The sequence below is a fragment of the Acanthopagrus latus genome, chromosome 21 (genome assembly GCF_904848185.1).
Source record: "Acanthopagrus latus isolate v.2019 chromosome 21, fAcaLat1.1, whole genome shotgun sequence".
Taxonomy (NCBI): domain Eukaryota; kingdom Metazoa; phylum Chordata; class Actinopteri; order Spariformes; family Sparidae; genus Acanthopagrus; species Acanthopagrus latus.
Genome location: NC_051059.1, coordinates 27,979,710 through 28,005,405, shown reverse-complemented (window position 1 = coordinate 28,005,405; position 25,696 = coordinate 27,979,710). Strand labels below are relative to the sequence as shown.

At 45.1% G+C, this 25,696-nt stretch overlaps 3 protein-coding genes across 5 annotated transcripts; 2 read left to right on the top strand and 1 right to left on the bottom strand.

Moving 5' to 3' along the window:
* Positions 1-868: 868 nt before the first annotated feature.
* Positions 869-19,544, top strand: wdr33 (WD repeat domain 33). Of its 2 annotated transcripts, none has more exons than XM_037083423.1 (21): positions 869-1,063; positions 4,234-4,453; positions 4,540-4,608; positions 4,834-4,938; positions 5,384-5,479; positions 6,650-6,801; positions 13,521-13,618; positions 13,972-14,098; positions 14,227-14,381; positions 14,585-14,663; positions 14,789-14,899; positions 15,031-15,125; positions 15,214-15,300; positions 15,769-15,908; positions 16,009-16,164; positions 16,401-17,165; positions 17,245-17,302; positions 17,409-17,715; positions 17,803-17,963; positions 18,144-18,323; positions 19,047-19,544. In XM_037083423.1, exons 2-21 carry the CDS (start codon positions 4,250-4,252, stop codon positions 19,196-19,198), a joined length of 3,297 nt encoding a protein of 1,098 aa, XP_036939318.1. In that variant the 5' UTR covers positions 869-1,063; positions 4,234-4,249; the 3' UTR covers positions 19,199-19,544. The 2 variants fall into 2 exon arrangements, with proteins under 2 accessions (XP_036939318.1, XP_036939317.1); XM_037083422.1 differs by having other exon boundaries at positions 870-1,063; positions 16,398-17,165.
* Positions 19,545-20,410: 866 nt separating this feature from the next.
* sft2d3 (SFT2 domain containing 3) lies at positions 20,411-21,620 on the bottom strand. The gene has a single exon (XM_037083426.1). The coding sequence runs from the start codon at positions 21,583-21,585 to the stop codon at positions 20,902-20,904; it is 684 nt and encodes a 227-aa protein (XP_036939321.1). The 5' UTR covers positions 21,586-21,620; the 3' UTR covers positions 20,411-20,901.
* A 252-nt stretch (positions 21,621-21,872) lies between these two features.
* On the top strand, positions 21,873-24,201 carry si:ch1073-184j22.2 (dual specificity protein phosphatase 18). Of its 2 annotated transcripts, none has more exons than XM_037083425.1 (2): positions 21,873-22,203; positions 22,815-24,201. In XM_037083425.1, exon 2 carries the CDS (start codon positions 22,824-22,826, stop codon positions 23,466-23,468), a length of 645 nt encoding a protein of 214 aa, XP_036939320.1. In that variant the 5' UTR covers positions 21,873-22,203; positions 22,815-22,823; the 3' UTR covers positions 23,469-24,201. The 2 variants fall into 2 exon arrangements, with proteins under 2 accessions (XP_036939320.1, XP_036939319.1); XM_037083424.1 differs by lacking the exon at positions 21,873-22,203 and adding an exon at positions 22,279-22,682.
* The last annotated feature ends 1,495 nt before the right edge of the window (positions 24,202-25,696 follow it).

The following is a 25,696-nucleotide window of genomic DNA, read 5'->3' as shown; positions in this document are numbered from 1 at the left end:
TCGGTTTATTAAAGAACACTGAAACTATTTAGTAATAAATAACTACTAGCTATTTTACTCACTGAGACAAATCTGCATTTTCATGTCAGTAGTCAGTAGAAGGACGCTTTGTTTCTCTTTAATGTGCAATATTTAAGACAAGCAATGCGCAATAACCCATATTACAACTGTTGCATTGTTTATTGCACTGTATATGTGGATATATTCTAGTAGAATGAACATTTCCCATTTTTTTGTTCTGTTTTTGTTGTTCTTGCTTATATAGAGTTTTTATTTTGCTGCATATTTCCGGGACTTTGAATGGGGGCAGCTGTAACACAAGCAATTTCAATTATAAGTATTTCTGATTCTGATTCTGATATGACCCACTGACTAAATATCAGTGCCAAGCTGTCACCCTATACTAGCTGAATGAGATACACCTGTTTTTTCTTTTTTGGTGCTTCTGATTTTAAAAGAATGTTCAGTGGGAAATCAGCACACACACACACACACACACACACACACACACACACACACACACACACACACACACACACTAAAATGCAGGTTACACTTATCCACATATTCATAAAGTAAAACTAAAACAAAAGATTCAGTAGGAGAATAAAAATTTAGTTCATTGTGTATTTTCGACATGCAAATATAAAACATCATCATTAATTGAAAGTGAAAAAAAGGGTTACCTGAATAAATAATAATATAATATAATATAATATAATATAATATAATATAATATAATATAATATAATATAATATAATATAATATATGTTTTTCGCTTGGCAAACGAGGACCAATGATTGGTAAAACTCAGGTTCCCAGAAACCTTAGCGTGATGACGGTATGTTCTCCCGCCCATTGTGAAAACGTCCCGGCATGCTTTTCTGCAGGGCCGAGAAGAAGAAGCGTCATGATGGAGTCCGCTGGTGGCTAACGTGACAAACCTTGTTAATTTGAGTTGAATAAAGTTTGAGACGTTCATGGTTCATCAGAGAAAGTTAACCGGAAGAATCTAGCCCGTTAATGACAGCTAGATAGCTAACTCTGCAGCGGAGACTGTCGGTGAGTTGTTCAGCTGCAGCGCGTTGTTGTTGTCACGACGACTTCCAGCACCGGGCCGCCATTTACCTCCGGCGGCGAAACATAACAAAATACCCCCCAAAAATAACACGCACGCATCAAACTCTGCTGTCTGTTTAGCTGAAAATATCACATGTAACTCCACGTGAAGGCAGGATATGTCGCTGAGGACCAGCAGTGTGTTAACCGTCTGAGGATCCCGCTCACGGCTAGCTGTTAGCAAAGTTAGCTGCACAAGCTAACCGTGTTAGCCTCAGCATCTCCGGGTTAAAAGCAGCAACGGTGCTGAAGCAGTGCCGTTCTGAGAGGAACCCAACCTTCAAGCTGTGTTAGACTCTTTAGACAACCCTCTGTCCGTGTGTTGGACCCCACTGGTAGCTGGCATTGGCTCTGATTAGCTGAGCTGACAGTGAAACCTCGTGTTGCGGACAGTTTGAGCTCAGTGGTTTCTTCAGAACTAGCTCGGTAACCTGCAAGTCTAAAGATTACTTACGAAAGAAACTACTCTGTGAGGAAACGGTTGAAGTCTTTCATCCTCTGAAACGACCACGTTAAAGTAGCTTTTATCATGTGTGTATCTTACGTCTCATAAAGGACTTAGTTACTGATATCTGTGTGATATGATCAGTAAAAGTTAAATGTTCGAGTTTAGGCAAATAAGTCTGAGCCTTTCGTCCTTTTCTGAGGTAGTGGTTTTGTTTGAATTGGTTTGTGGTAAAAGCAGTCTGTGGTACAGTGACTGTTAGAGGTTGGTCTGTGTGAAACAGCATTGTATAACCTTACGTTTTGTCTCAGTCGGTTGTTTTGTGATTCCCTCTTAATTTAGCTTGGAATGAGCCCCACTGTCTGTCTGTACAGTATTATTCTTACAGAGTACATGTATTGTTCCTGCAGAAGCAGGTGGAGACATTATATTATTTAAATTGAAGTGAACTGCGTGCTGTGTGATGGATGCTGAGTGTTGATGTCAGGTGGATCAGTTGACATGTGAATATTTCCTTTCTTGCCCTCTGTGACAGTAAACTGAAGATTCTTTAGACATTTGATGATGAAACACTGAGCAACATTTTTCACCATTTTCTTACATTTTATAGACCAAACCACTTTTAGATCAATCCACAAAAATAATCAACGGATTAAATCAACTTTACTTGCAGCCCCAGTTTCCACAGAGAATGTATATTGTCATCACAACATTGTGTTCTGCAGTGAAGTTTTACCACATCACATAATTCTGTCAAACACTAACTAGAATATTAATACTGGTGTTTGAAGAGTAAAATGTCCTCTGAGACCCTTAATCATGTATATTGGATGATATAATGTGTTGACGTCAATATAGAGACTGATGAAGTCATGACAGTGAGCAACAGTCATGCTGCACACTGTGGTTAAAACAGATCATATTGTGAATATTTGATTGTTTTTACATCACAATTTTAATTTAAACTGAAGGAAGTTAAACCCTGATGTGACCTTCATTTGAGTTTTCTTTCATCAGTTCGTCTCTGCAGCTTCAGTAGCTGTTTTTATACATGACAGCAAGCCGGTAATTTGGCCGCCCTTTTTGCGGTTAGGTATGCGGATTTAGATGGAGGGTACCTCGGAGGGTACACTTATTTCCACCTCCATTGCTATCTAAATCTGAGGTGTCAATGTGCCGGCAACTGCGTGAGATGGGCGGAGGTGTCGATGACCTGCACTGTTGTGCAGCTCACAGCCGGGGAGTTTTAAAATCAGGAAACAGCTGATCACAGCAGTCAGTCCATCACTTAATCTGCAGACGTCAAGATGAGCAACTGGACAGCCGCAGAGATCCAGGAGATGCAGCGTCTCCTCGGTCTCTGTAGCTGTCTTCGTTGTCCGCTTGTTGTTGTAGCGGCAAGTTAAGAACTGTTGATACTTTCAAATTAAAAGCCCTCCGCTAAGAACCCACTTCTAAACTCCAATGGGGTGCAATGTAAAGCTCTTATTTTGAAGACAAACTCGTTGTCACTGTTCACAGCCCAACTTCGAGCTTCACGTCACATGTTTACGCCTACCTCAGAGGCGGCTTTTGGAGAAGGAGGAATATTACACCTCTGTTTTAGAAAGACAGGCTGTCACATTGCTTACAGCAAATGTGCCGCCTTTTCCATCCAAAAAGGGCTATTACTTCAGTGTGATGCTTTTTGTCACAGTTGATCAGAAATCCATGCTGTGATCTGGACTCAGTTACTGTGATTTTGATAATAGTTTGATTAATTGAACAGGAAATAAAAGTCAGACAACATTTGATGAACCAAAGTAAAGAAACACGTTTGGCTGCTGTTGTGATGTAATGATGTTGATAACTCAGATGTGCTGTAATGATGCACTTCCTGTCTGTGATCAGTGTTTGGACTGCTGCTGATTTGTGTGTGTGTGTGTGTTTTCTGCTGTGTGCAGGTGAGACTGGAGCAGGTGGGCTCGTCTCTGAGTGCTCAGTGTGTCTGTCGGTGTGGAGCTGATGTGAAGGCTGTAGTTTGTGAACAGAGATGCATTGATCCACTGCTAATAACACAGCTCATTGTTACTGAATATTAATTTCAATACTGTAGTAAAGCAGAACTTTGTACTACAAAATATAACAAGCAGTTTATTTGAGTCTTCACATGAGCTCTGAAGTCATTAAAGAGTCAGAGTTGAATGTGAAATCAGCAATCTGTTGTTGTGCATCACTCTGCGTTTTTCTTCTATTTTGACAGAAGGAAGTTGATAATCTTTATTTCTTAACATCATCACAGCTGATCGTTGGTCTGGTGTCTTGTTTCTCCTGTTCGTCTGGGTGAATCATGATGTGTGTCATGAGTTGTACTGTGGATAGTTAGTTGTATATATAGAGTACATATAGTGTTACATTAACAGGCCTGTTTGTTCCTCCGCAGTGTGAACAGTAACACTGTAATAGTGTGTGAGTTCAGTGATATTCAGTGTGTGTTTCGCAGTGAATTCATGTTATACTTCTTATTTCAGTCTTGTGTTATTTTTAGGATGAATCCTGAGACTCGCAGCTTTTAGAGTTATTTTTTCCTTTCAGTGTCCAACATGTTTTCCAGAGAAGATTTCTCACGTTTATATAATTTGATCATCCTCTCTGGATGAGACTAACCACCTGGCTTCTTGTCCTGCAGGTATAGCGAGGTCACCATGGCGACGGACATTGGCTCGCCGCAGCGGTTCTTCCACATGCCGCGGTTCCAGCACCAGGCGCCGCGGCAGGTGTTCTACAAGAGGCCGGACTTCGCCCAGCAGCAGGCCATGCAGCAGCTTACCTTCGACGGGAAACGCATGAGGAAGGCCGTGAACCGCAAAACCATCGACTACAACCCGTCTGTCATCAGACACCTGGAGGTACACACCCGACTCACTTCATCACACACCCGACTCACTTCATCACACACCGACTCAAGTGATCGCACTGTTTGTTTTCTCTGCAGAACCGTTTGTGGCAGCGAGACCATCGAGACTTCAGAGCCGTGCAGCCTGACGCAGGCTGTTACAATGATGTGAGTGCTGACTCCTGTTTCCCGCTTCAGTCCTCGGTCTTACCTGATACTGAATCTGTCTAATTTTCAAGCTGAAAATATCTGAACAACATCTTAAAAACATTTCCTAGCTTCTAGTTTTAGAATTTTCTGCTCTGATTGTTTAATACTGAAACAAAAAACTGAATTTATTTGTTCTGTTGGAAACATTTTACTCAGTAATGAGACGTTGTGTTTTGTCCTCAGCTCGTTCCTCCTGTTGGAATGTTGAACAACCCGATGAACGCCGTCACCACAAAGTTTGTCCGAACCTCCACCAACAAAGTCAAGTGTCCTGTGTTTGTGATCAGGGTGAGCTACTTCGTGTCGACACACGCACAAACACAGAAATCAAAATTTACTAATTGATTCACATTTTAGAGACATTTGAAAACACTTCAGTATATTTCATTTGACATATCCTATATATTACACATCATGTCGACTCAGGCGACTGTACATTGTATGATTTTAGCCCATTTTTGACCCAGTTTTTGAGCTGCACAATTCAGTTTAGAGGGTGGACCAATCATGAGCTCCTGAATGGTCATCAGGCAGTCAGATGAGTTTCTCACTGCCGCTGCACGAAGTGGCAAACAGAGTGTCTGAAAATGATTGGAATGGCGACATGCGCATACTTTGCTTACTTCCAGTTCTCTATGCAAATTCGAGTCAATATGCATCGATGCCTCTTTCTTTGGATGCTGACGTGTGTGTGTGTGTGTGTGCGTGCGTGTGTGTGCGTGCGTGCGTGCAGTGGACTCCTGAAGGTCGTCGTCTGGTCACCGGAGCCTCGAGTGGAGAGTTTACTCTGTGGAACGGACTCACCTTCAACTTTGAGACCATCTTACAGGTAAACATTGCTCAGTGACATCACTGTGACTCAACTTAGTTTGATTGATTGATTGATTGATTATTAAATTGGGACATTTCACTAGTAAAGATGTCTGTTGGCTGGATGGTGCATTCAATGAAGCTAAGACATCGGAGTGTTCAGATCTGTGCTGTGAGGAAGATGAGTGACATAAAGATGTGCTGCAGTATCAGACTTTAATCCAGATCAATATTAACTGTCGTTATGATCTATTGAAAGCTGAGCAGAAGGTCTTTGATTTCTGATGCTCCTGCTTTCTTTGAAATCAGTTGCTGTGGAGAAAAACATGTTTTTAGAACAAACAGCTTGTTGTTGATCTATGATGCTTTGAACAGGTGTGTTGGCCAAAATTGAAAAATACAAACCGGTTACTCAGCTTATTGATTTTCTATTGTCCATCAGATAGAGCTACTGAAATGTTCAGATTCTGCTCAATTATAGAATATGATAGAATGTGAAACATCTAAGCAGACCTGCTGTAAGCTCACACTTCTTGTTTTTCACACACATTTCTTTTTTTTTGTGCGACCACACAAAACACCATAAGTCAAGTATTTAACACAAGCTATGACAGCATTTGACACACATGTTTTATAGATAAAATTAGGTGATGGCATTTTATAGCATCAGTATGACGACATGTTTGCTGTCCAGAACTCGGGAACAGAAGAGTTCTCAAACATGGGAATGATGTTAAAGTCTTGTGTGATGTTTCTGGAGTGTTTTCCACCTACTGAACGCTGTGGGGCTCAATGAGGAAATCTAATAGTGCTAAGCTAACTAGCTTGCATTAACTGGTAAAACTTGCCCTCTGGACTTTGCTGTTCTGTGAACACGACATTATAAATCAATGGACTGTTAGATGTTCGGGTCACAGGGTGAACTTAAATGCAAAACTAAATATCGATCTTCTATAGCTGCCTGTGTTCAAGACATTTCTATCTTTAGAATGTTGTGAAAAGTGTTGTCGTTATGTTGTATTAATGTTCCAACACATCATTGTCTTTGGCTAAATGTTGAGCAGCAGCACATTCAGTCAGTTGTTATGGAAGTGAGATTAAAACAATGTCTGATGTTGATGTGATAATGTCAGCGTTCTGTCACCTACTTGGTCCTGAGTGGTTCCAACATGTCCTCTGTCCTCTGCAGGCCCACGACAGTCCCGTCCGGGCCATGACCTGGTCTCATAACGACATGTGGATGCTGACGGCAGACCACGGCGGATACGTGAAGTACTGGCAGTCCAACATGAACAACGTCAAGATGTTCCAGGCTCACAAGGAGGCCATTAGAGAAGCCAGGTTTATACCCAATCTACCATTTTCTGTAGTTCTACTGTTAGCCACGCGGGGGCGCCACATGTTGCTGTTGTTGTGGGTGATTAATAACAGATGTACGTGTGTGCTGTTGCAACACTGCAGTGATCTGTTGTTGATGTTCTTCCTGATGTGGCTGATGAGCCGTTTCTCTCTGATGTGTTGAATAAAGTCATCATAACTGACTGTGACGGAGGCCACGTGGTCTGGGTGGAGAGGAGATAATCAATGTCAGGGCTGACTCTGACCAATAATGTTTAAGCAGGGATCAATAAAGTTTTTTAAAATAAAGTGAATAAAGAGACGTTTTAAATAAAGGTTTGAACTCCACATGTGCACCTTAAACATGATGGCCCTGGAAGTAAAAACCCAACGACTCAAATCGTCTGACTCACATCTGACATGTAGTCCATCAACACTGGAGCCTCCATCTCCCATAATGCACCCGGGACAGTTTCTGTCAGTAGTCGAACACCTTCAGTTTGTAACACACACTGTGCATTAGACATTTGTTGTGTTGAAGCCTGGTGACATCATCAGGCTACAGATGACCTCACACAGCAGGCTGAGTACAACCTGCCGCGGTTAGTATACTGAACAGGAACACCTGTACAGTGTGATGTCATCAGGTACAGCACACCTGAGTCTGTGCTACATGATGATGTGACATTGGTTGTCACACTGTGAGGTGTTCCTGCTATTTTGTCCCCCAGGTGAAGCTGTAGGAGTCAAACTGTTTTATTTGCCAGCAAAGCACTACATTACCCATGAGCCTCAGTGAGGGCTCTGCTGACGATGTGCTGCTGGACAGGATGTAACCTCAGTGAGACTATAGCCAGGCGTCTCTGAGCTGACCTGACAAAGACTGAAGACCCAATCACAGACGACGAGTTTAACAATAGTAATTATCAACTCTGATGCAGATAGCAGCCCGGCTGCTGTCCAAGCTAAAAAAAACAACAGTAAGAATCTGTGTGATCTAGAAACCTGATCTCAGGTCTGTGAAAAAGCAGAGTAAACAGCCAGTTGTCTTTAATAAGTTGCAGCTTTTGTTTCTTACTGATCTTGTAGTCAGATTGGGGGTTTTGAAGAATCCCGCTGGTGAGAAGCAACATCTTCAGTCGTACTGAAAAGTTTCCATCACTCATAAAGAGACACGTTCATCATGTCAGTCTCCAGTTGATTCCTACGGCTCTCATGTTTCTGTGATCAATGAGTGCAACACAAAATACTTTGTGGCAAACATTCATGAAGTTTGGTTCTATGATTTAATGTCTTACAGGTCTTCTTTGTTTCTCTGCCCCTCGGTGACTTGAAAGGCTCTTATAAATAAAATGTATTATTATTATTCTGAGCAGGAGATAATAAATATACAAAGAGATTCCAACATGTGGTTAAATGTCAGTCAGGAGCTTCTGGTCCTCTGGATGAATCTGTGACGCTCCACAGAATCTTAGAAGTTCAACTAACTTTGTTGTCTTCCTGCCACAGACTGGTTTCTTCAGCACAGTCCACATGTTCTGATAGGATTCATGTCTGGACTTTGCGAAGTCTGTTAAAAACCTCAGTTCTGGCCCAATGGATCTGTTCCATTACCACTTCTGTTGTGGGTTTGGATCATTGTCCTGTTGGATCACCAGACTGCACCCAGGACCCAATCTGCTGCTGAAGATTTTAGACTTTCCTGGTGAATTTGGAACATGTTGATGCTCTTTGTGGTCAAACAAATTTTCCTCCAGAAGGCTTCTTCTCCGTCCACATGATCAGCAGGAAACGTCAGTCCAGCTTCAGGGTTTTGTGTCTGGACCAAGAGGTTCTGTCAGCACAGCAGCCTCTCAGCTCAGGTTGATGTAAAGCACACCTGACTGTGGAATCGTACACCTGTCTTCCAGCAGCTTCTGATTCATTACAGACTTGGTTTTTGGTGGTTCCTGGTTGAGTCTTGACCATCAGAGCAGTTCTCTTTCAGCAGCAGGTGATAGTTTGATGGTGGCAGCGACACAACTGAACTTCATTCTTACAAACAGTTGTTGTACAGTTGATGCTGGACCTGAAACTGCTGTGGAATGGCTCCAAGTGACTGACCTGACTAGTTCAGATCAATGATGAGCTCTTTAGACTTTCACATCGTGGTCTTTGTGTCAGAGTCTGATGTCTGTATCAGACAGGTCCTGTTAAATGATCAGCTGTGATCCATCACAACCAGTCAGAAGAAGTTCAGATGCTACAAAGAACATTTGACACAACTTGTTCTAATCACCTGAACTGATGGTTAAAGTTACTGTATGTCTCTTTATGATCTCATGTTCAGAAGACCTGTAGTAAATTAAATGATTGAACCAAACTTCACGAATGTCTCTGTGACAAAGTAGTTTGTGCCACACTCATTGATCACAGAAGCATGAGAGCTGTAGGAATCAACTGGAGACTGACATGATCAACAGTCGTGTTTATGAGAGAAGAAACCTCTTCTACATTACTGAATGACGGAACTGATTTCTGACAACGCTGGTTTTACTTCAGTTTCTATCACTCTCCCTCTTCTCCTTCTTTGCGTCCTCCATCAGCGTCTTTTTCTTTGGACAGATATTCACGTTCCACTGTCACCTGCAGGTTGTGACCGAGGAGAACTGTGCCTCTTCCTGTTGTGGTCACGTAATGGCAGACAAGCTCCTTTGTGCCACATTTCAGCCTTCAAATCTGTCCTCTTGTCACACCGGATATCACAGTGACAGTGTGGTTTACAGTCAACCAACATTTACATGGATGGTGTCATCTTTCTTGCAACCATATCACTGTGACATCACTGTGACATCATTGTGATATCAGGATTTACTTCAGAGTGGGCCGTTAAAGTTAAATCGTTGTCAGCTCTGGTTTGTTCTTCAGACGATGCCGCTTGCCTGCTTCAGTCCAGAGAGTCGGGCTGTTATAATGTGATGGATATAAAACGTATTACAGCAGAGAGCATCAGTGTTACGTCAGATGGGATGAGAGAGGAATGCTGCAGAAGTCGTGTAAATTCATATGTTAATATATTTCTTTTAAAGTCACTCTGCAGTTCATTTGTGGTGTGACAGCTGCTCATTCTGACCTCTGATAGTCAACATGAAACAACTGATTTGATCATTAGGCCAGATATTTAGTTCTGACACTGATGAAAGAGGAATGAAAATCTGTAGTTTCATTAAATGACTGATCAATTAACTAATCGCTGTTTTATAAAGAGCAGCAGGATAATGAATCTTTGTAGCTAACTGCAGTTAGCATTGCTCTGGTTCCTCTGTGGGATTACTGAACTGCATTCTGGATCACTAGGTAATAATCTGCGTGTCAAACACAAGGTTCTGATCCGTCCAGGTTCTGTTGATCCAGATAATCTCCACAGATGAACTCCACTCTGTGATATTTGAAGCTACATTAACTGTGTAGCAGTAAGAAGCTAATGTTAGGCTACAAACAGACGACATCACGGTCACATGACTGAAACGTCTCCACCACTAAGAGTCTTACTGCACAATTACTATCCAGGTTTTCTATAAACTGATCAGTGTACAAGTTGTAAAGTCAGAGTTAGAACAGTGTGGAACTAAAGTGGCCTGTAAAGACGGACTAGTGAGTAGATGAGTGTCCGTGTTCGCTGTGAGGACGTTTAATGTCCCCGACAACCTCTGTAGCCTCATTCAGACACTTGTTAGCAACCGCTAACTGTTTTTAACAGATGAAGAGCTTCAGGATCAAACTGTGGGACATTTAATGATGATTTATGTTGGAATACAAAACCTGTGAACATGTTCAGCCTGTGGTGGCACACAGCTTATTACACATATTTAACTGAAAACTCATCAACAAACTCACTTTGAAACGAGAGGACAGGAAGTGCTAACATGCTAACTGATATCTGGTTTAAGGACTACAGACTTCTGCTGTGTATTAGATGTGATACAGCAGCAGTGTAAATTGGAACCAAACAGAAAAACAGAATCCAAAATCATGTCAAGAAAAGATCTCTGATAGAACATCAGGAGCGAGACATCACTTTTATTTTAGAATCCTGTTTTTCTGTCTTCACATCAGGCCTGATGAAACGTGTTGAAACTACCATCAAACAGAAAACAAGTCCTGCATCACTTCATGCATTTAGGTTTCCATGTCTGTGTGTGTGCGTGTGTTTGTGTGTGTGTGTCTGCGTGTATGTGTGTGCGTGTGTATACATATACATATCCTGCAGCCGCGGCGTCCTGGTGGTGACGTGTCTTCAGCAGGCTCATGAGATCACAGATCCTGACCAGCTCATATTTATCACAGTTCAGCACAAACTTTGTCTCAGTGTAGATTTGCTTATTTAATTAAAGGAGCACTCTGTAGATATACAACAGATGACCCTCACTACATCATGATTACAGCAGGACTGAATTCAGAACCATGCAGAACTTTATATTCAGACTCAGCTCACAGCAGTTTAATGGACACTTGGATTCACGTTGGCAGTAAATCTGCATTTTATCAGGTGACTTTTTGTCATTGTTGCTTTTATTTTTACAGTGTCAGAGACACAGACAGGAAGTGTAACACAAAGGTCCTGGTCCTTAACTGTCGTTTCAGCCCTGAAGATGTGAAGTAGGATTTAATGTTTTTAAATCAGAAAATCAGATGTAATTTACTGATCATTAGATATCATACTGATCAATGATATGTAGACCTGATGTGCCTCTGCAGTGATGAACTGTTACTGTTCTATTCTGGTGAACAATGCTGACATGCTTCAGTATTTCCACTTTCTGCTACCTTGTACTTTTACTCCTTTGCATTCACTTGATGACTTCAGCAATCAGATGATCGTCTGTCTATAATAAATAATCTGATATTGGTACCTGTCGGCTTCCATACTGTCCTGTAATATATATTGGTGTCCAGCACAGATGGCTTCAGTACTGTTAGCTTAGCACAAAGACTAGAAGTGGAGGGAAACTGTTAGTCTAGCTTCTTCACCTTCCACCACACTCCAGAGTTGTGACATCAACATCCTCTCAACCACCGAACGGCTCCTGTTGAACTTTATAGATGAGTTTCTGAGAGGTTACAGGGCCCCACAGGGGGCCCTCAGAGGCCCCACAGGGGGCTCACAGGGCCATAATCAGAAAGTCAGAGTCAGATGTTTGTCTTTAGTTTCGTCACATTTAGTCACTTAGAGTCCATGAGATGTTTGTTGTAGTGATGCAGACTGTATCACTTCCAGCTGATCCTGAGCTACAGACTCACTGCTGCTCTCATGTGTCTGAACAGATTCACTGTTGAAGGAGACGTCTTCACATCCTCAACAGATTGATAACAGACACACAGCTGGGGATCCAGGATCAGTTCTCTGATGATTGTTGATTTATTTCCTGTCCATTGATGGACTGTTGAGCTCTGGGTGTTTCAGTGTTGAGGCTTCCCGTAGACGTTTGTTCCAACACTTCTGACAGCTGCTTATAAATCTGATCTGGACTCTGTGCTCACCTCCCTGCTAATAGAAAGTCTGATTACAGAGTAATATAGTTCTGGTCAGTACCATCATCCCACAGACACAGATCTGCAAGTCCATCTGATCACATCTGTGCTGACGTCACATCTGAAACTGAATCGTTCAGCTCAACATGAAGCAGGTTGATGTACTCTGAGTCACACGTGATCAGTAGAAGTCTCTCAGTAAAGTAACTGATCCATATCGTACATGTATGTATAAACTACACTGTGAGTCAGCTGATCATCACTATCACTGTTTTTCTATGAGAACATCAGTTCATTTTTCAGTGTAATACTTTGATTTTGATACAGCAGTAATCTGTAATGTAACTGAAGTTACGAGATAGATGTAGTGGAGTAAAGAGTATTTGCTGATTCTGTTCCCTGAACGTTGTCGTCGCTGCCTTCAGTGTCGTGTGTTCTCGGTGAAACAGGAGCAGACGTTCAGCGTGATGACGTGTTGTTCCTCTGATCGTCCAGCAGGTGGAGACAGTGTGAGATTCTGGTTCAGACACTCACCATCACATCTGTAACATGTGACTGCCTAAGGCTGTTTATGATCAGCCTCAGTCTAAATAAATCAGCACATTGATTGATAATGAAGCTGATCAGGTTCAGAGTGTTTTGGGAGGTTTCTTCTTCTGAGAGACGTCTAATTTAAAACAAGCAGCTGTCTGGTTTCTACTGACTGAAAGAGAATTTATTTTGAAGGAAAGAGCTGAGAGCTTTCTGCAACACCAGAGCAGAAACAGAGTTAAACATTTCACAGATATTCTCTCTGAGTCCTGACCCCCAGAGTTATGTCATCAAACAGAGCGATGGACACACACACACACACACACACACACACACACACACACACACACACACACACACACACACACACACACACACACACACACACAGAACAGTTCTGGAGCTTCACAGTAAAACTGACTGTCTGGGATGTTCTTCTGAATTCTTCCGACTGTCAGTGGATTTAAAATCTCTGACAGTCGATCGGTTGAAGAGTTTCACTGGGATCAATAACTATCTTGGTGAACCATCAGAGATGAACAGAAACTGGAGCTGTGGTGATTGATTCCCGGTCTTTGTATCTGTAATTGTTTGGACCGTGTCCGTCACCATCCTGGAGCTTTTGATCGGACCACATGTTCTTCCTCGCAGTTTTCTGACTCTCGTCTCTTCTTGTCCAGTTTTTCTCCCACAGATAATAAATTTGCCACCTGCTCAGACGACGGGACGGTTCGGATCTGGGACTTCCTGCGCTGTCACGAGGAGAGAATCCTCCGAGGTACTAGACCATTTACACTCACCTGGTCTCCATGGCAACAGCTGATTCACATTGTCCTGTATGGATTCAAACCAGTGATGACACATTTAAAAACAAGTTTAAAATGATGAAAATAATCAAAATACTTTAATATTGAGTGACAGAAGACTTAGACTGAAACCTTCTGATTAATAAATAAAAAGTAATCCCTTTTTTAACTAAACTGATTGATTGGTTTGACATTTCTGCCTCCTGCTGGTCATATTTACCTCTGAAGGTGAGCGCTGTCTGACCAATTGGTAAGCTGCAAGCTCACAGACACGCCCCCCTTATTATCATAGAGATAATGTGTGTGTGTGTGTGTGTGTGCGCAGGTCACGGCGCTGATGTGAAGTGTGTGGACTGGCACCCCACCAAAGGTCTGGTGGTCTCTGGCAGTAAAGACAGCCAGCAGCCAATCAAATTCTGGGACCCAAAGACGGGACAGAGTCTTGCAACGCTGTGAGTTCAACAGGATAAACTGATACCAGATCAGATGATTGATCCTGATAATTGATCAGTTGTGTAAAGTACTGTCTATGCTGTGACGTACAGATGTGTCTCAGTGTTGACTCTGTCTCTGTCCTCAGTCACGCCCACAAGAACACAGTGATGGAGGTGAAGTGGAACCTGAATGGTAATTGGTTGCTGACAGCATCACGTGACCACCTGTGTAAGCTGTTCGACATCAGAAACCTGAAGGAGGAGCTGCAGGTGTTCAGAGGACACAAGAAGGAGGCGACAGGTGAGTGTGAGCACCTCCACCTGTCCATAGGTAGAAACCAGAGGCTGGTGGAGACTGATCCAGGCGTAGGGGAGTGACGGGGAGTGATGCCGTTGTTCTCATCTTTGCCTCAAACTCAACGAATGTTCAGAAGAATGATTTCCTTCAGCAGGGAGGAGCCGTTAACTTAAACATGTTGTTTTGTTTCTGTCTCGTGTCCTCAGCTGTGGCCTGGCATCCCGTCCATGAAGGCCTGTTTGCCAGCGGAGGCTCCGACGGCTCGCTGCTCTTCTGGCACACTGGGTAATGACCACACACCTGAGCTGACATCAGACTGACCCACAGTCAGCTGGTAGAAATGACAGCAGGCTTCTGTTATACTGTGGTTGGACTGGTCTGGTGCAGATGTTTACTGTTGTTTGTGTCAGGGTGGAGAAGGAGGTCGGGGGGATGGAGATGGCTCATGAGGGGATGATCTGGAGTCTGGCCTGGCACCCGCTGGGTCACATCCTGTGCTCGGGCTCCAACGACCACACCAGGTACACTGTGAACACATCATACAGCATTATGCACATTAACATGCGTAGATGAAGATATACGACATATAGATAACACATCATAAACTCAGTTGAGCATTCAGACCGGACCTGATCTTGTTTTTCTTGCTCAGTAAATTCTGGACGAGGAATCGACCCGGTGATAAGATGAGAGACCGTTACAACCTGAACCTCCTGCCGGGGATGTCAGAGGACGGCATGGAGTACGGTGAGCAGCAGAGGACAAACTTCACACAGCTGTGTGACTCTATCTGATCTCAGCCGTTCATCATTCTGTTTGTGTGTGACTGTTTCAGATGACGTGGACTTGAACAGCGTCGCCTCCATCCCTGGGATGGGAATCCCTGAGCAGCTGAAGGCCGCCATGGAGCAGGAGCAGAGCAGTGAGTCCCAACCTGGAAAGTCCTTGAATGTCCTGGAACTCTGCTGCAGGTTTCCAGGCTCCAGGGAACACAGATGAATTCAAGATTTTCAACCCAGTTTGATTAGGAACAAAGAGGAAAAAACATCCTTCAGACACTGAACATATGAATTCTCCAACAAGTCAACAAGTTGTTTTTGATTATTTAGGTCTTTAAAAGATCATCCATGATTAACTACACTCAACTTGTTTTATTTTTGGAAGAATTTGTCTTTTTCTTCAGCAGTGGAAATAACTTAACCCCATGTTGTTGATGAAGGTGATCAGTGTTCAGTCTGTCTCTATGCTGATGTCACTTTGTATGTCATTGATCTGACGATGAATCATTCCTGCTCGTTCTCCACAACTGAACCCCTCCTGTGATTTGTTCTAAAACTGTCTGAACTTGCTTCATGTTTAATATCTTAATATCTGTAATTGTTGTGTGCAGGTAAAGAGGCGGCTCCTGAGGTGGAGATGTCCATCCCCGGTCTAGACTGGGGCATGGACGAGGTCATGGGAAAAGACACCAAGAAGGTCCCGCAGAAGAAAGTACCATACGCCAAACCGATCCCAGCACAGTTCCAGCAGGTAAACACTGAACACCTGGAGAAGTGACTGACAACTTAAACGTTCTCAAGTCCTTCATGATGTCAGCCATGTTGACTGTGAACTCCTGATTTCTCTGCAGGCCTGGGCTGAGAATAAAGTACCCATGATGCCGCCTGGCGGAGAATTGTCCAAAGACAGGAAGGTGGAGCAGAAAGTGGACATGAAGAAGAAAACTCAGGCAGAGATCGAGCAGGAGATGGCAGCTCTGCAGTACACCAACCCCATGCTGCTAGAGGTCAGTACTGCTACCACACAGAGTACACACACAGTACACAGTCGGTAAACGCAGTATACACGCAGTACACACAGCACAGACACAGTGTAGTGTTTCAGTCAGTGCTGCTCCTGTAGTTTATACACTGGCGGGTGTAAACGTTCTATCATCTGAATGAACTCTGGCTGACTTGTTGTCTTGTTGGACTGTGTCACACTCGTAACTCACAGTAAACTGTTTGGTTCTTGCTGCAGCAGATGAAGATGGACCGGATGAACCAGATGACCCCTGATGGGAACATGGGCCCCCCACAGGGACAGGGCGCTATGCCTCCCTTCCCCGGCCCAGGAGGTGCCGGAGGCCCTGGGGCCCCGATGGCTCCTGGCCAGCAGGGCTTTCCCCCAAATATGCCTCCTCAGCCGATGCCGAACAACATGGGGCCCCCCATGGGCCCCGGAGGTATGCAGCCTCCTTTCATGCCCCCTGGACAGATGGGCCCCCCCTCTGGACCACAGTCTCACCAGGGGCCCCCTCAGGGCATGATGGGACCACCAGACATGCAGGGACAACAAGGTATGCAGAGACACCCTGGCCCCCCCAGAAACATGGGTCCCCAGGGGCCTCATGGCATGGGACCCAGAGGGATGCAGGGGCCCCCTGGTGGGATGATGGGCCCACCTCCTCGTGGAATGGGTCCAAGGGATCCTCAGGGGCCTCCACCTCAGGGGGGCATGATGCCACCTCAGGGGAGTATGATGGGCCCTCAGGGTCCCATGCAGGGTGGGATGATGGGGCCCCCACCCCGGACACATGGCAACATGCCAAACAACTATGGGATGGGCAACATGCAGGGGCCACCGGGTGGGATGCACGGGCCTCCAGGAAATATGCAGGGGCCCCCTGGTAACATGCAAGGACCCCATGGAAACATGCAGGGGCCCTCTGGTAACCTGCAAGGACCACATGGAGGCATGCAGGGGCCCCATGGAAACATGCAGGGGCCCCCATATATGCAGCACCAGGTGAGTTTCAGGTCATATGACTGGTTCAGGATCAGTTTCAGTCTTTAGGTTGTTGTTTACATGTGATTTGTTCTCTCAGGGTCAGAACACGGGGCCCGTGATGCACGGGATGGGGCAGCAGGGGCCCAACAACAAAGGTAAACCTGACAGAATAAAGACAGAACGTTGATCTTGGTTTCAGTTTGTGTGGAGTGTCCAGCAGTTCTGTCCTCAGTCCTGATCAATGGTGACTTTTAATATTAGGGGACCCTCGGGGGCCACCACCCAACCACCATATGGGCCCTCCTGACCGACAGGGTCCCGCGGGTCCAGACCAGGGCTCCGGTCCTTACTGGGGCGACAACCAGCAGGGTCGGCGTGGACCGCAGGACTTTGATGGGGGCCAGGATTTCCATGGCAGAGGAGGAGAGGAGGGCTGGAGACCAGGATACCAGGGAGGAGGAGGAGGAAGCCACAGGGGTGGAGGACACCGAGGAGGAGGAGGGAACGCAGGGAACTGGGCCCCAGACGGGTTCAGTGGAGGAGAGTTTAGAGGACGAAGAGAGGACAGGTGAGACTCTTCCTCATGAGTGAGGTGAAACAGGTGCAGGAAACTGGACTCTGTTCAGAGGTCTGAACTGGACTCTGGGTGTTTCAGGTTCAGAGGAGGTGGCCCCGGCCGGCCCGGAGGTCGAGGCTACCAGGAGGAGTACGGTGGCCAGGAGGAGGGCTTTGAGGGCTCAGAGGAGATGAGCCGAGGCTGGGACAGTGGAGGCAGAGGGAGGCCGCCACGAGGAGGAGGTCCACCCAGAGGAGGAGGTGAGAGGATCCAGAAATGGTTCCTGTTCTGTCCGTCCCATCCTTCTTGTTCTCTGTCCCGTTCTGTCTGAACCTGTTTCAGACAGAAGCTTGAAGGAACAGTCAGAATCAACAGTTGCGCAGACTGTTTCTCTGCAGTCTCTTATTGTGGCGGTTGTCTCCTTGTCTTCCTGTTTATAGGTCACGATGGTTACCGGGACGGTCAGCAGATGCATGATGGTTCGTCTCCGGCCGGACGTGAGCGCTCATCTTCCCTGCAAGGGATGGACATGGCGTCTCTTCCTCCTCGAAAGCGTCCGTGGCAGGACGGCCCGGGAACAGGTGACCCCCGAGAGAGAGAGTCACCTGGAGCTGATGGAGGTGAGGACTCACCTGAGTTAGAGGATAAACTTCCTACAGCGCCACCAATTGGACAACATATTAATATCTACCAATGAGGTCATCAGCTAACACTCTTACTCTGCAGAGGAAAAACCTTTAATGACTTTGTGATCAATCGGTGATTATTTATGATCGGCCCTTCAGCGCCACCATCAGGACAAACTGCAGATAAATGAACCTCTGAATCATTCTGTGGTTAATAATCTTATTAAATATAACTCAGAACACTGTTTACTTACACACAGTATATTTTAAATGTAGTAATGTAAATGAGACATTTAATATTCTAGTTTAAATAACTAACTAGATTTGTTTTGTGTCTAAATACAACTTGAAAATATATTTAAGTATATTTAATGACATGTAGAATAATGCAGTATGTATTTATAATATAGTTAATATAAATCTGTTGGTATTTAATACTTTGTAGGTTATTTAATAGAAACTATTTTTTTATTTAATTATATCTCAAATTTGTTATATGTTTGATATGTGGATTGTATTTAATGTAATAAACATTCACTGATGTGAGTAGAAATATAAACACATCAAAGACTAAAAACTGTTTTTAACTGTAAGAAAGAGAGGACGACACAAATCTGCTGAAGGAAGAAAATATCAAAATAAAGAAACTATTGAAGCAGTTTTATTTTGAAAGGAAGCGCTCTCTCCCCCTCATGTGGTCTCTGCTGGTCCCTGCAGGTCGGCCTCCTCAGAGGGACGACGGAGGCTACGGTCCATCTGGTCGAGGCGGACGAAGCGGCTGGGGTCCTGGAGGAGGACCAGGACCGGTCCCCAGGAGAGGAGGACCAGCACCCAGAGGACCACCGAGGGGGGGCGGCCGGGGCCGGTAGTCCTTAAGAAAAAACTCCCATGATGCTCCTCTTCTCCGGTCCTCTCCGCCCCTCTTCAGGCCTGAGACCAGGTCCAGAGCCTGAAAGACAAACTGTTGGTCATGTGACACATTCAGACCTCGGCTGCTGTGAAGGACGGTGCTGTCTGATTGGTCCATTCTGAGCTGACAGGTAGACACACAGGAAGTGTCTCCAGTGGATCGTTTTAATGTAAAAATGGTGTTTGTATCTCCGTGTTGGTTTTATTTCACAGTGAACACTTTGTCTGCAGCTCGTCGCTTTTTGTAAAAGATTTCTATGTTTTTGTGTTTTCACTGGACAATAAAGATTCACACTTCAAATCGATCATCGTGGACCGGGCCGGCTTTACACGTGTTCATTTAAAATGAATCAGTCATTAAGCAGCTGACAACCTTCAGACACACTGAGACGTGTGAAGGGACTGACCGACTGTAAATGACACAAACAGCAACACAGAGCAGCTGAGTGAACTGATGACATCATCACAGACCATTAATTAATTAAAATTAAAGTTAGTCTCATCAGTAAATCTAATACATGTAAAACCCTCAGTGGTGCAGTGAGAACTCAATGACATGTAACATCGCCTCACTGATGTGATGTCACTTCCTGCTCTGAATGAAACAAGCCCGTCCATCACTGAGACAAACAGACTCCATGTTTCTACTCAAAGACAGAAATAAGTTCAAGTAGAATATTTGCTGGATTAACAAGAAGGTCCAAATAATGCAGAATGAGTCAGAGACAGAGTTTCACAGAGTTTATAAAGTGTCTCCAACTCAACAACTCACTAAACTGACACATTTGTTAAGGGAGTCTGGGGACTTTCTCCACGGGGACAAAGAAGTCGCCTATATTGTTTCTGTTTAGTGTCTTTGTAACATGTGACATGTTTAGATCAATAAAATGTTTCTTCTTTTGTAAATGGAGTGTAAATGGTGACATCAGTGTAAACAGTGTGTTCAAACCGCTGATCAATGTTGGCAGGTAAGACTTTAGCACTTTAGACACAGAAGCAGACAGGCTGGTACAGACATGCTGCCACAAACTGACACTTTTTACAAGGAGACAAACAACTTCAGCTGAAACATTTAATGCTGAATTTACAACAAGGACACAATGAGTCAGAATCTGTCAGAGACACAGTTTCACTACGTTATAAAGTTTTAACTGTTTTAACTCAACTCTTAAATCACCACATTTGTTAATGGAGTCTGGTGATGTGTTACTGGTTTTTCTACATGTCTAAAGGAAAGTACTTCTCAACTCATCACAGCTGTTCTGACAGACTTTAATAACATTATTATTATTATTATTATTATTATTACTATTATTATGATAATAATTATAAGGCACCAACAGGTCACAGGTGAAACCAAACGTTTAGTTTTGCGTTTCCTGTATTACAGACTGGTCTCATACATTTAAGTTAATGTCATTAATCAACAATCCATCAGAAAATAAAGTTTCACAGTTTTTCAGGTTCATGTTTTAAACTTTGGTCGTGTGAGCAGCAGCAGGCTGTCTGAGTCCTGCGGGTCTCAGTTCTACAGGATCAGCCTGATCAATATCTGTTGCCAGCAGCCAGTGATCGATAGTCACCAGGCTCGGAGGAATGTACCGACAGACCCGCAGCAGCCATGCGTCTGAGATCTGGCCGCTGTCTGACACTCAGTCCCCGGTCAGATCGGCATAGTTTTCCCGGTGACGGTCCTTTTGATGGCAGACGCCGCCATTCCTCCCATGAAGCGGATCCCGGCGCTGCCACCGGGCAGCAGCGACACCACGTACCCGACGATGACGGTGACTTGGAGGGCGGCTCCCAGTGCGGTCAGCACGGTGCTGTGGAGGCTCAGCGCCGCGTACAGAGTCCCCCCCAGGGCGCACAGGTAGAGCGCGGCTCCGGGGGAGGTGGGCAGGCCGGCGGCCAGTCTGCTGGGGCCGCGAAGCACCGCCGCCGCAGCGATGGCGAACAGCGAACCGAGCGACCAGAGCAGGGCGAACTTGCGGGCGTAGAGCAGCAGCAGCGGGGCGTACAGCGCCGACAGCCCGAAACACAGCGCGGAGAACGACACGCAAACCCCGAAGGCCACCAGCCGCTGCCGCCGGCTCAGGCCCGGCAGGCAGGGGTCCGGCTCGGCCGACCACGGCCAAGAAAAGCTGTTTCCGCTGGAGCTGTGGCCGGACGGAGTGCCGCCGCTGCTCCCGGGCCACCGGCTCGACCAGCGTCCGAACCAGCTGCCATCTACCGGCTCCGGGTCGTCTAGGTCCACCGTGGTGCTGGAGCTGGACTGGGAGATGGTCTTCGCGCCGCCACTTTTGGACTGAGCCAAGTATTCCTGGAGCTGCCGGTTCAGTTCCGCCATGACGGAGGAAGCTAACAGGCTAACTGTTAGCAGACTGGACTTCTTCTTCTCTGACTTCCGGCTGCTCTCCGCCGCCCCCCGCAGGACAGAAGAAGAATCACATCTCAGTTTCCGGACCTCAAACAATCACATCATTTCAAATGAATATTAAAGCTTTATACTGAAGTCATATTATATAATGTTGTTAATCATCACTTGTATGTTTATATATTCAACAGAAAACATGTTATAAACCCAAACACAATGGTAAGATGAAGTATTATAGTGAAATAACACCCCGAATCCATCAGCTCCTCATGAGTCATCATGACTTTTATTCATTTTAGAGACTGTTGTTATTGTTAGTGATTACTAATCAATCGACAAAATACAGCAAAGTGTGTGTGTGTGTGTGTGTGTGTGTGTGTGTTATTTTATAATCAGTCACATGACTTCAGGACCAGTTTTCAGCTGTTGCACTAAATTTAACCCTTCAGGTGATTGGCTGGCTGACGGACACACACAGCCTTCTACGGTATCATCTGTGTGTGTGTGTGTGTGTGTGTGTGTGTTCATTCAGAGCTGTGATCAGAGGAAGAAACAACCAAACACAAAGTGAAGGAAGTGACCAGGCAACAGGTAACACACACACACACACACACACACACACACACACACACACACACACACACACACACACAGTCTGATCTTCAGTCTGTTGTCTGGGGATCCAGGGTGTGGTTAGCCTAGCTTAGCAATGGAAGCAGGGGGAACTGTAAAGGCCCCACACACCGCCCAGACTGACACCAACAGCCAGCTGCCTTTATCCGACCACTCTGTTGCCTCTTGTCTGACCCATTCAGCAGAAAAGTTGCATTGAACCCACCACCTTGACGTGCTGCCAGCTCCACAGTAGCGTGAATGTTCTGTGCTTGCGCGAGATGCAAATTAGCAGGTGGCGCTAGTGTATAAAAAAGATGCTGGACAAGAGGTTCATGCACGCAACTTAAACCTTCCAACTCTCTGTCTGTCAGTTATTGGTCGGCTGCAGACGCGTCATGGTGTCGGAGCTACAGCTGGTCCCTCGAGGCCAGTCGGTGTGTCAGGGAGATTTGAAGGTGTTTTTTTCTTTTCTGTTTTGATGGAGCTAGGCTAACAGTCTTTGTGCTATGCTAGGCTAACAGTGTCTATACACTCAGCTGCTGCTTGGTCCTCAGAAACATATTAACACTGCCAATGTTTCCTGACAGATTGGCGTCATGTCGCTCTCTCAGATCACGCCCACCCTGTTCCTCAGCGGGGCCGACGCCCCCCTCAACGCCGCCCTGGTGTCACAGAAAGGCATCACCCTGATCGTTAACGCCACGCTCAACCACGCCTGCCCCGCCTACCAGGGGGTGGAGTGTGTGCGGGTTCCTGTCTCTGACCTGCCCAGCGCCCGCCTCGGAGACCACTTCGACCGAGTGGCCGAGCGTATCCATGGCAACCGTGCAGGAGGCACACTGGTGCACTGTGCCGCCGGTATGAGCCGCTCACCGGCGTTGGTGATGGCGTACCTGATGCGTTACAGAGCGGTGACGCTGTGCCAGGCGCACCGCTGGGTCCAGGAGAGCCGACCCTACGTCAGGCTGAACGCCGGCTTCTGGGAGCAGCTGCTGCAGTACGAGAGGAGGCTGTATGGGAAGAACACTGTCAAGGTGGCAGCAGTGGAAGAGACGGTGCCGCCATTGATGCCAGGAACACAGAGATCGGTGCTGACGCCGCCGCCGCAGCAGAGGAACTGGTTAACACTGGTACCCAGGTCACCGCTGATGACCCGGACCTCAGTGATGTCACGATCACAGGTGATGACACCTGCAAGCAGGCGAAGAAGAGGATCCAAACCCAGCAGCATCAAAGTCTGAGGACTGACATCAATGAAATAAACAAACCTGCTGCCTACATCACCCACAATGCAACACGGCCACTCACAGACCCCACACTGATCTCAGACCAGAGGATGAGTTTAACTTTGGGGAATGTTGAGTCTTAGAATAAGTGCCATTGACCAATAGAAAGCTGGCCTGACAGATCGGTCCTCTGATTGGATGGAGAGCAGGACAGTCCAAAATGGATGATGCTGTTGTAGCAAATCAGCTGAGAGCTAACTGGTAACAGCTAACAGCAACTGTGGCTGGTTCTATGTACTACATTCCCAGATGGCTAGCATGTTAGCCGTTAGCCTACCAGCTCTTCACACAAGGTCACCAAACCTTCAGCTGTGACTCTGATGAGAGGACGCAGACGTAAACTCCACTCAGACTCTTCCTGGTGTGACTGTGTCTCTAATGTTTCACATTCTGAACACAAAAATCTGTTATTTCTTTTGTTTTGTTTTGTAACTCTTTAGTTTTTGGGGCCACATTTCTGTGATCATGTCCTGAAGGAAGGAGGCAGAACAGTTGTTGCTCTGGATGTAGCTGCAGGATGACGTCTGTAGCCAACTGAAGTTAGCATCACTTTAGTTCCTCTGAGATTATTGTTCTGTATTCTGGATTATTCTGTGTTCGTCCGGATAATATCTGGAATGATTCCAGATTCAAGAAAGAAAAAACTTCACTTACTCATTTTTATGACTGAATAAACAAACACGTTTCATCCTGTTTTACTTTGTTTATATGTGGCGGACTCTGCCACCTTTCTAGCTTCAAAGAGTGTTTCCTTTGAGAACATCTTGTTTATTGACTGATGGACAAAGTTTGTGTTTTTACCTAATTTATATTGTGAATATTTGAGTTTGGAGTCTGTTCCTGAAACTACAGACTGCCACTTTAAAAGTGTTATTGATAACACAGACGAGAACCATGAGACTGACATCATCCTGTGATGTCACCGTGATGTCACAGTGAAAGAACCCTGATGATTTCTGTGTTGTGCTGCTGCTCATGAAGACACACAGAGAAAAAAAAGCAGTTCTGACATCAAGATCTTTATTCCCTGTGTTTTTAAACTGAGGTTAGCAGCTAACCAGCTAGCCCCGGTCTGTTCTGGTCCAGAGCTCCTGTGCTAATGGTGTCAACATCAACATTTTGCTGGTCGTTGAGCTCCCAGTCCGAACCACTGGCTGCGCAGCTAACTGAGATAAACAGCTAAGGCAGCTACAGTTAACAGCAGTTAGCATATCTGTGATACGCTGCCCCATATTGTCAGGTGGCAAATTCTTACGAGAAAAGTTGAAGCTATGATTGAATATTACAGCAGCTTCAAACCTCATCCCATCAGGGTCTGAACAAACTGTATGCTTTTTATACAACCATGAGTATAGCTACTGTTAGCTTGTTTGCCGTGCACCTAGACAGACTACCAGGGGACTGTTGTGTTTGCTCTGCAATCACAGGAGCTTTGGACGACGGGGGAAAGAGGTTTCAGGGCTGGAGCTAGCTGTTAGCATGCTAACTTCAGTAGATATTAACACAATACACAGATGTCTTTGACAAAAAGTCAAATGTGACATGTCAGAATTGGTGTTTACTGGAAATGAATAATTATTGATAGTTATAATTAAAATTAAATTATTTAGAATTAAATTATAAGTAGGGCACCACCCTGAAGCTGGGACCAATAACCAGACCAAAACAGTCCTAAAAGAATGGTCAATTTAAATATGTGTAAATTATTTACAATTAAAGAAACAGTGAAGGAAAGGGTTAAAATCGCAAAACATATGCACAAAATAATCAAGAAAACTGCTCTGTACAAGAATACAACTCAGCAAATTGTCAATAACATCAGTAGTATCAACAAAAATACATTTTTCAACCACAGCAGCTAAAATATGAAACTAAAAGACTAAGACAGACTCACCGACAAGCGTGTGCTCTGTGTTTGTGTGTGTGTGTGTGTGTGTGTGTGTGTCAATAAGACGAAGAAAGAGCCAAGATGGCCGACACCATCTCTTGGAAATGATGTCACAGAATGTTGAAAGCTGCGCGAGGCTTGAACAAACACAAGACGTTGTTCCAGCTTGTGGTGAAACTTCAGGACACGTATCTAATGTGACGGCGCGGTCATTAACCATGAGCCTCCAACAAGTCGCTCATAAGATGATGTGTATGTGTCACTGCAAATGTGTGTATTTGTACGTGTGGGTTAC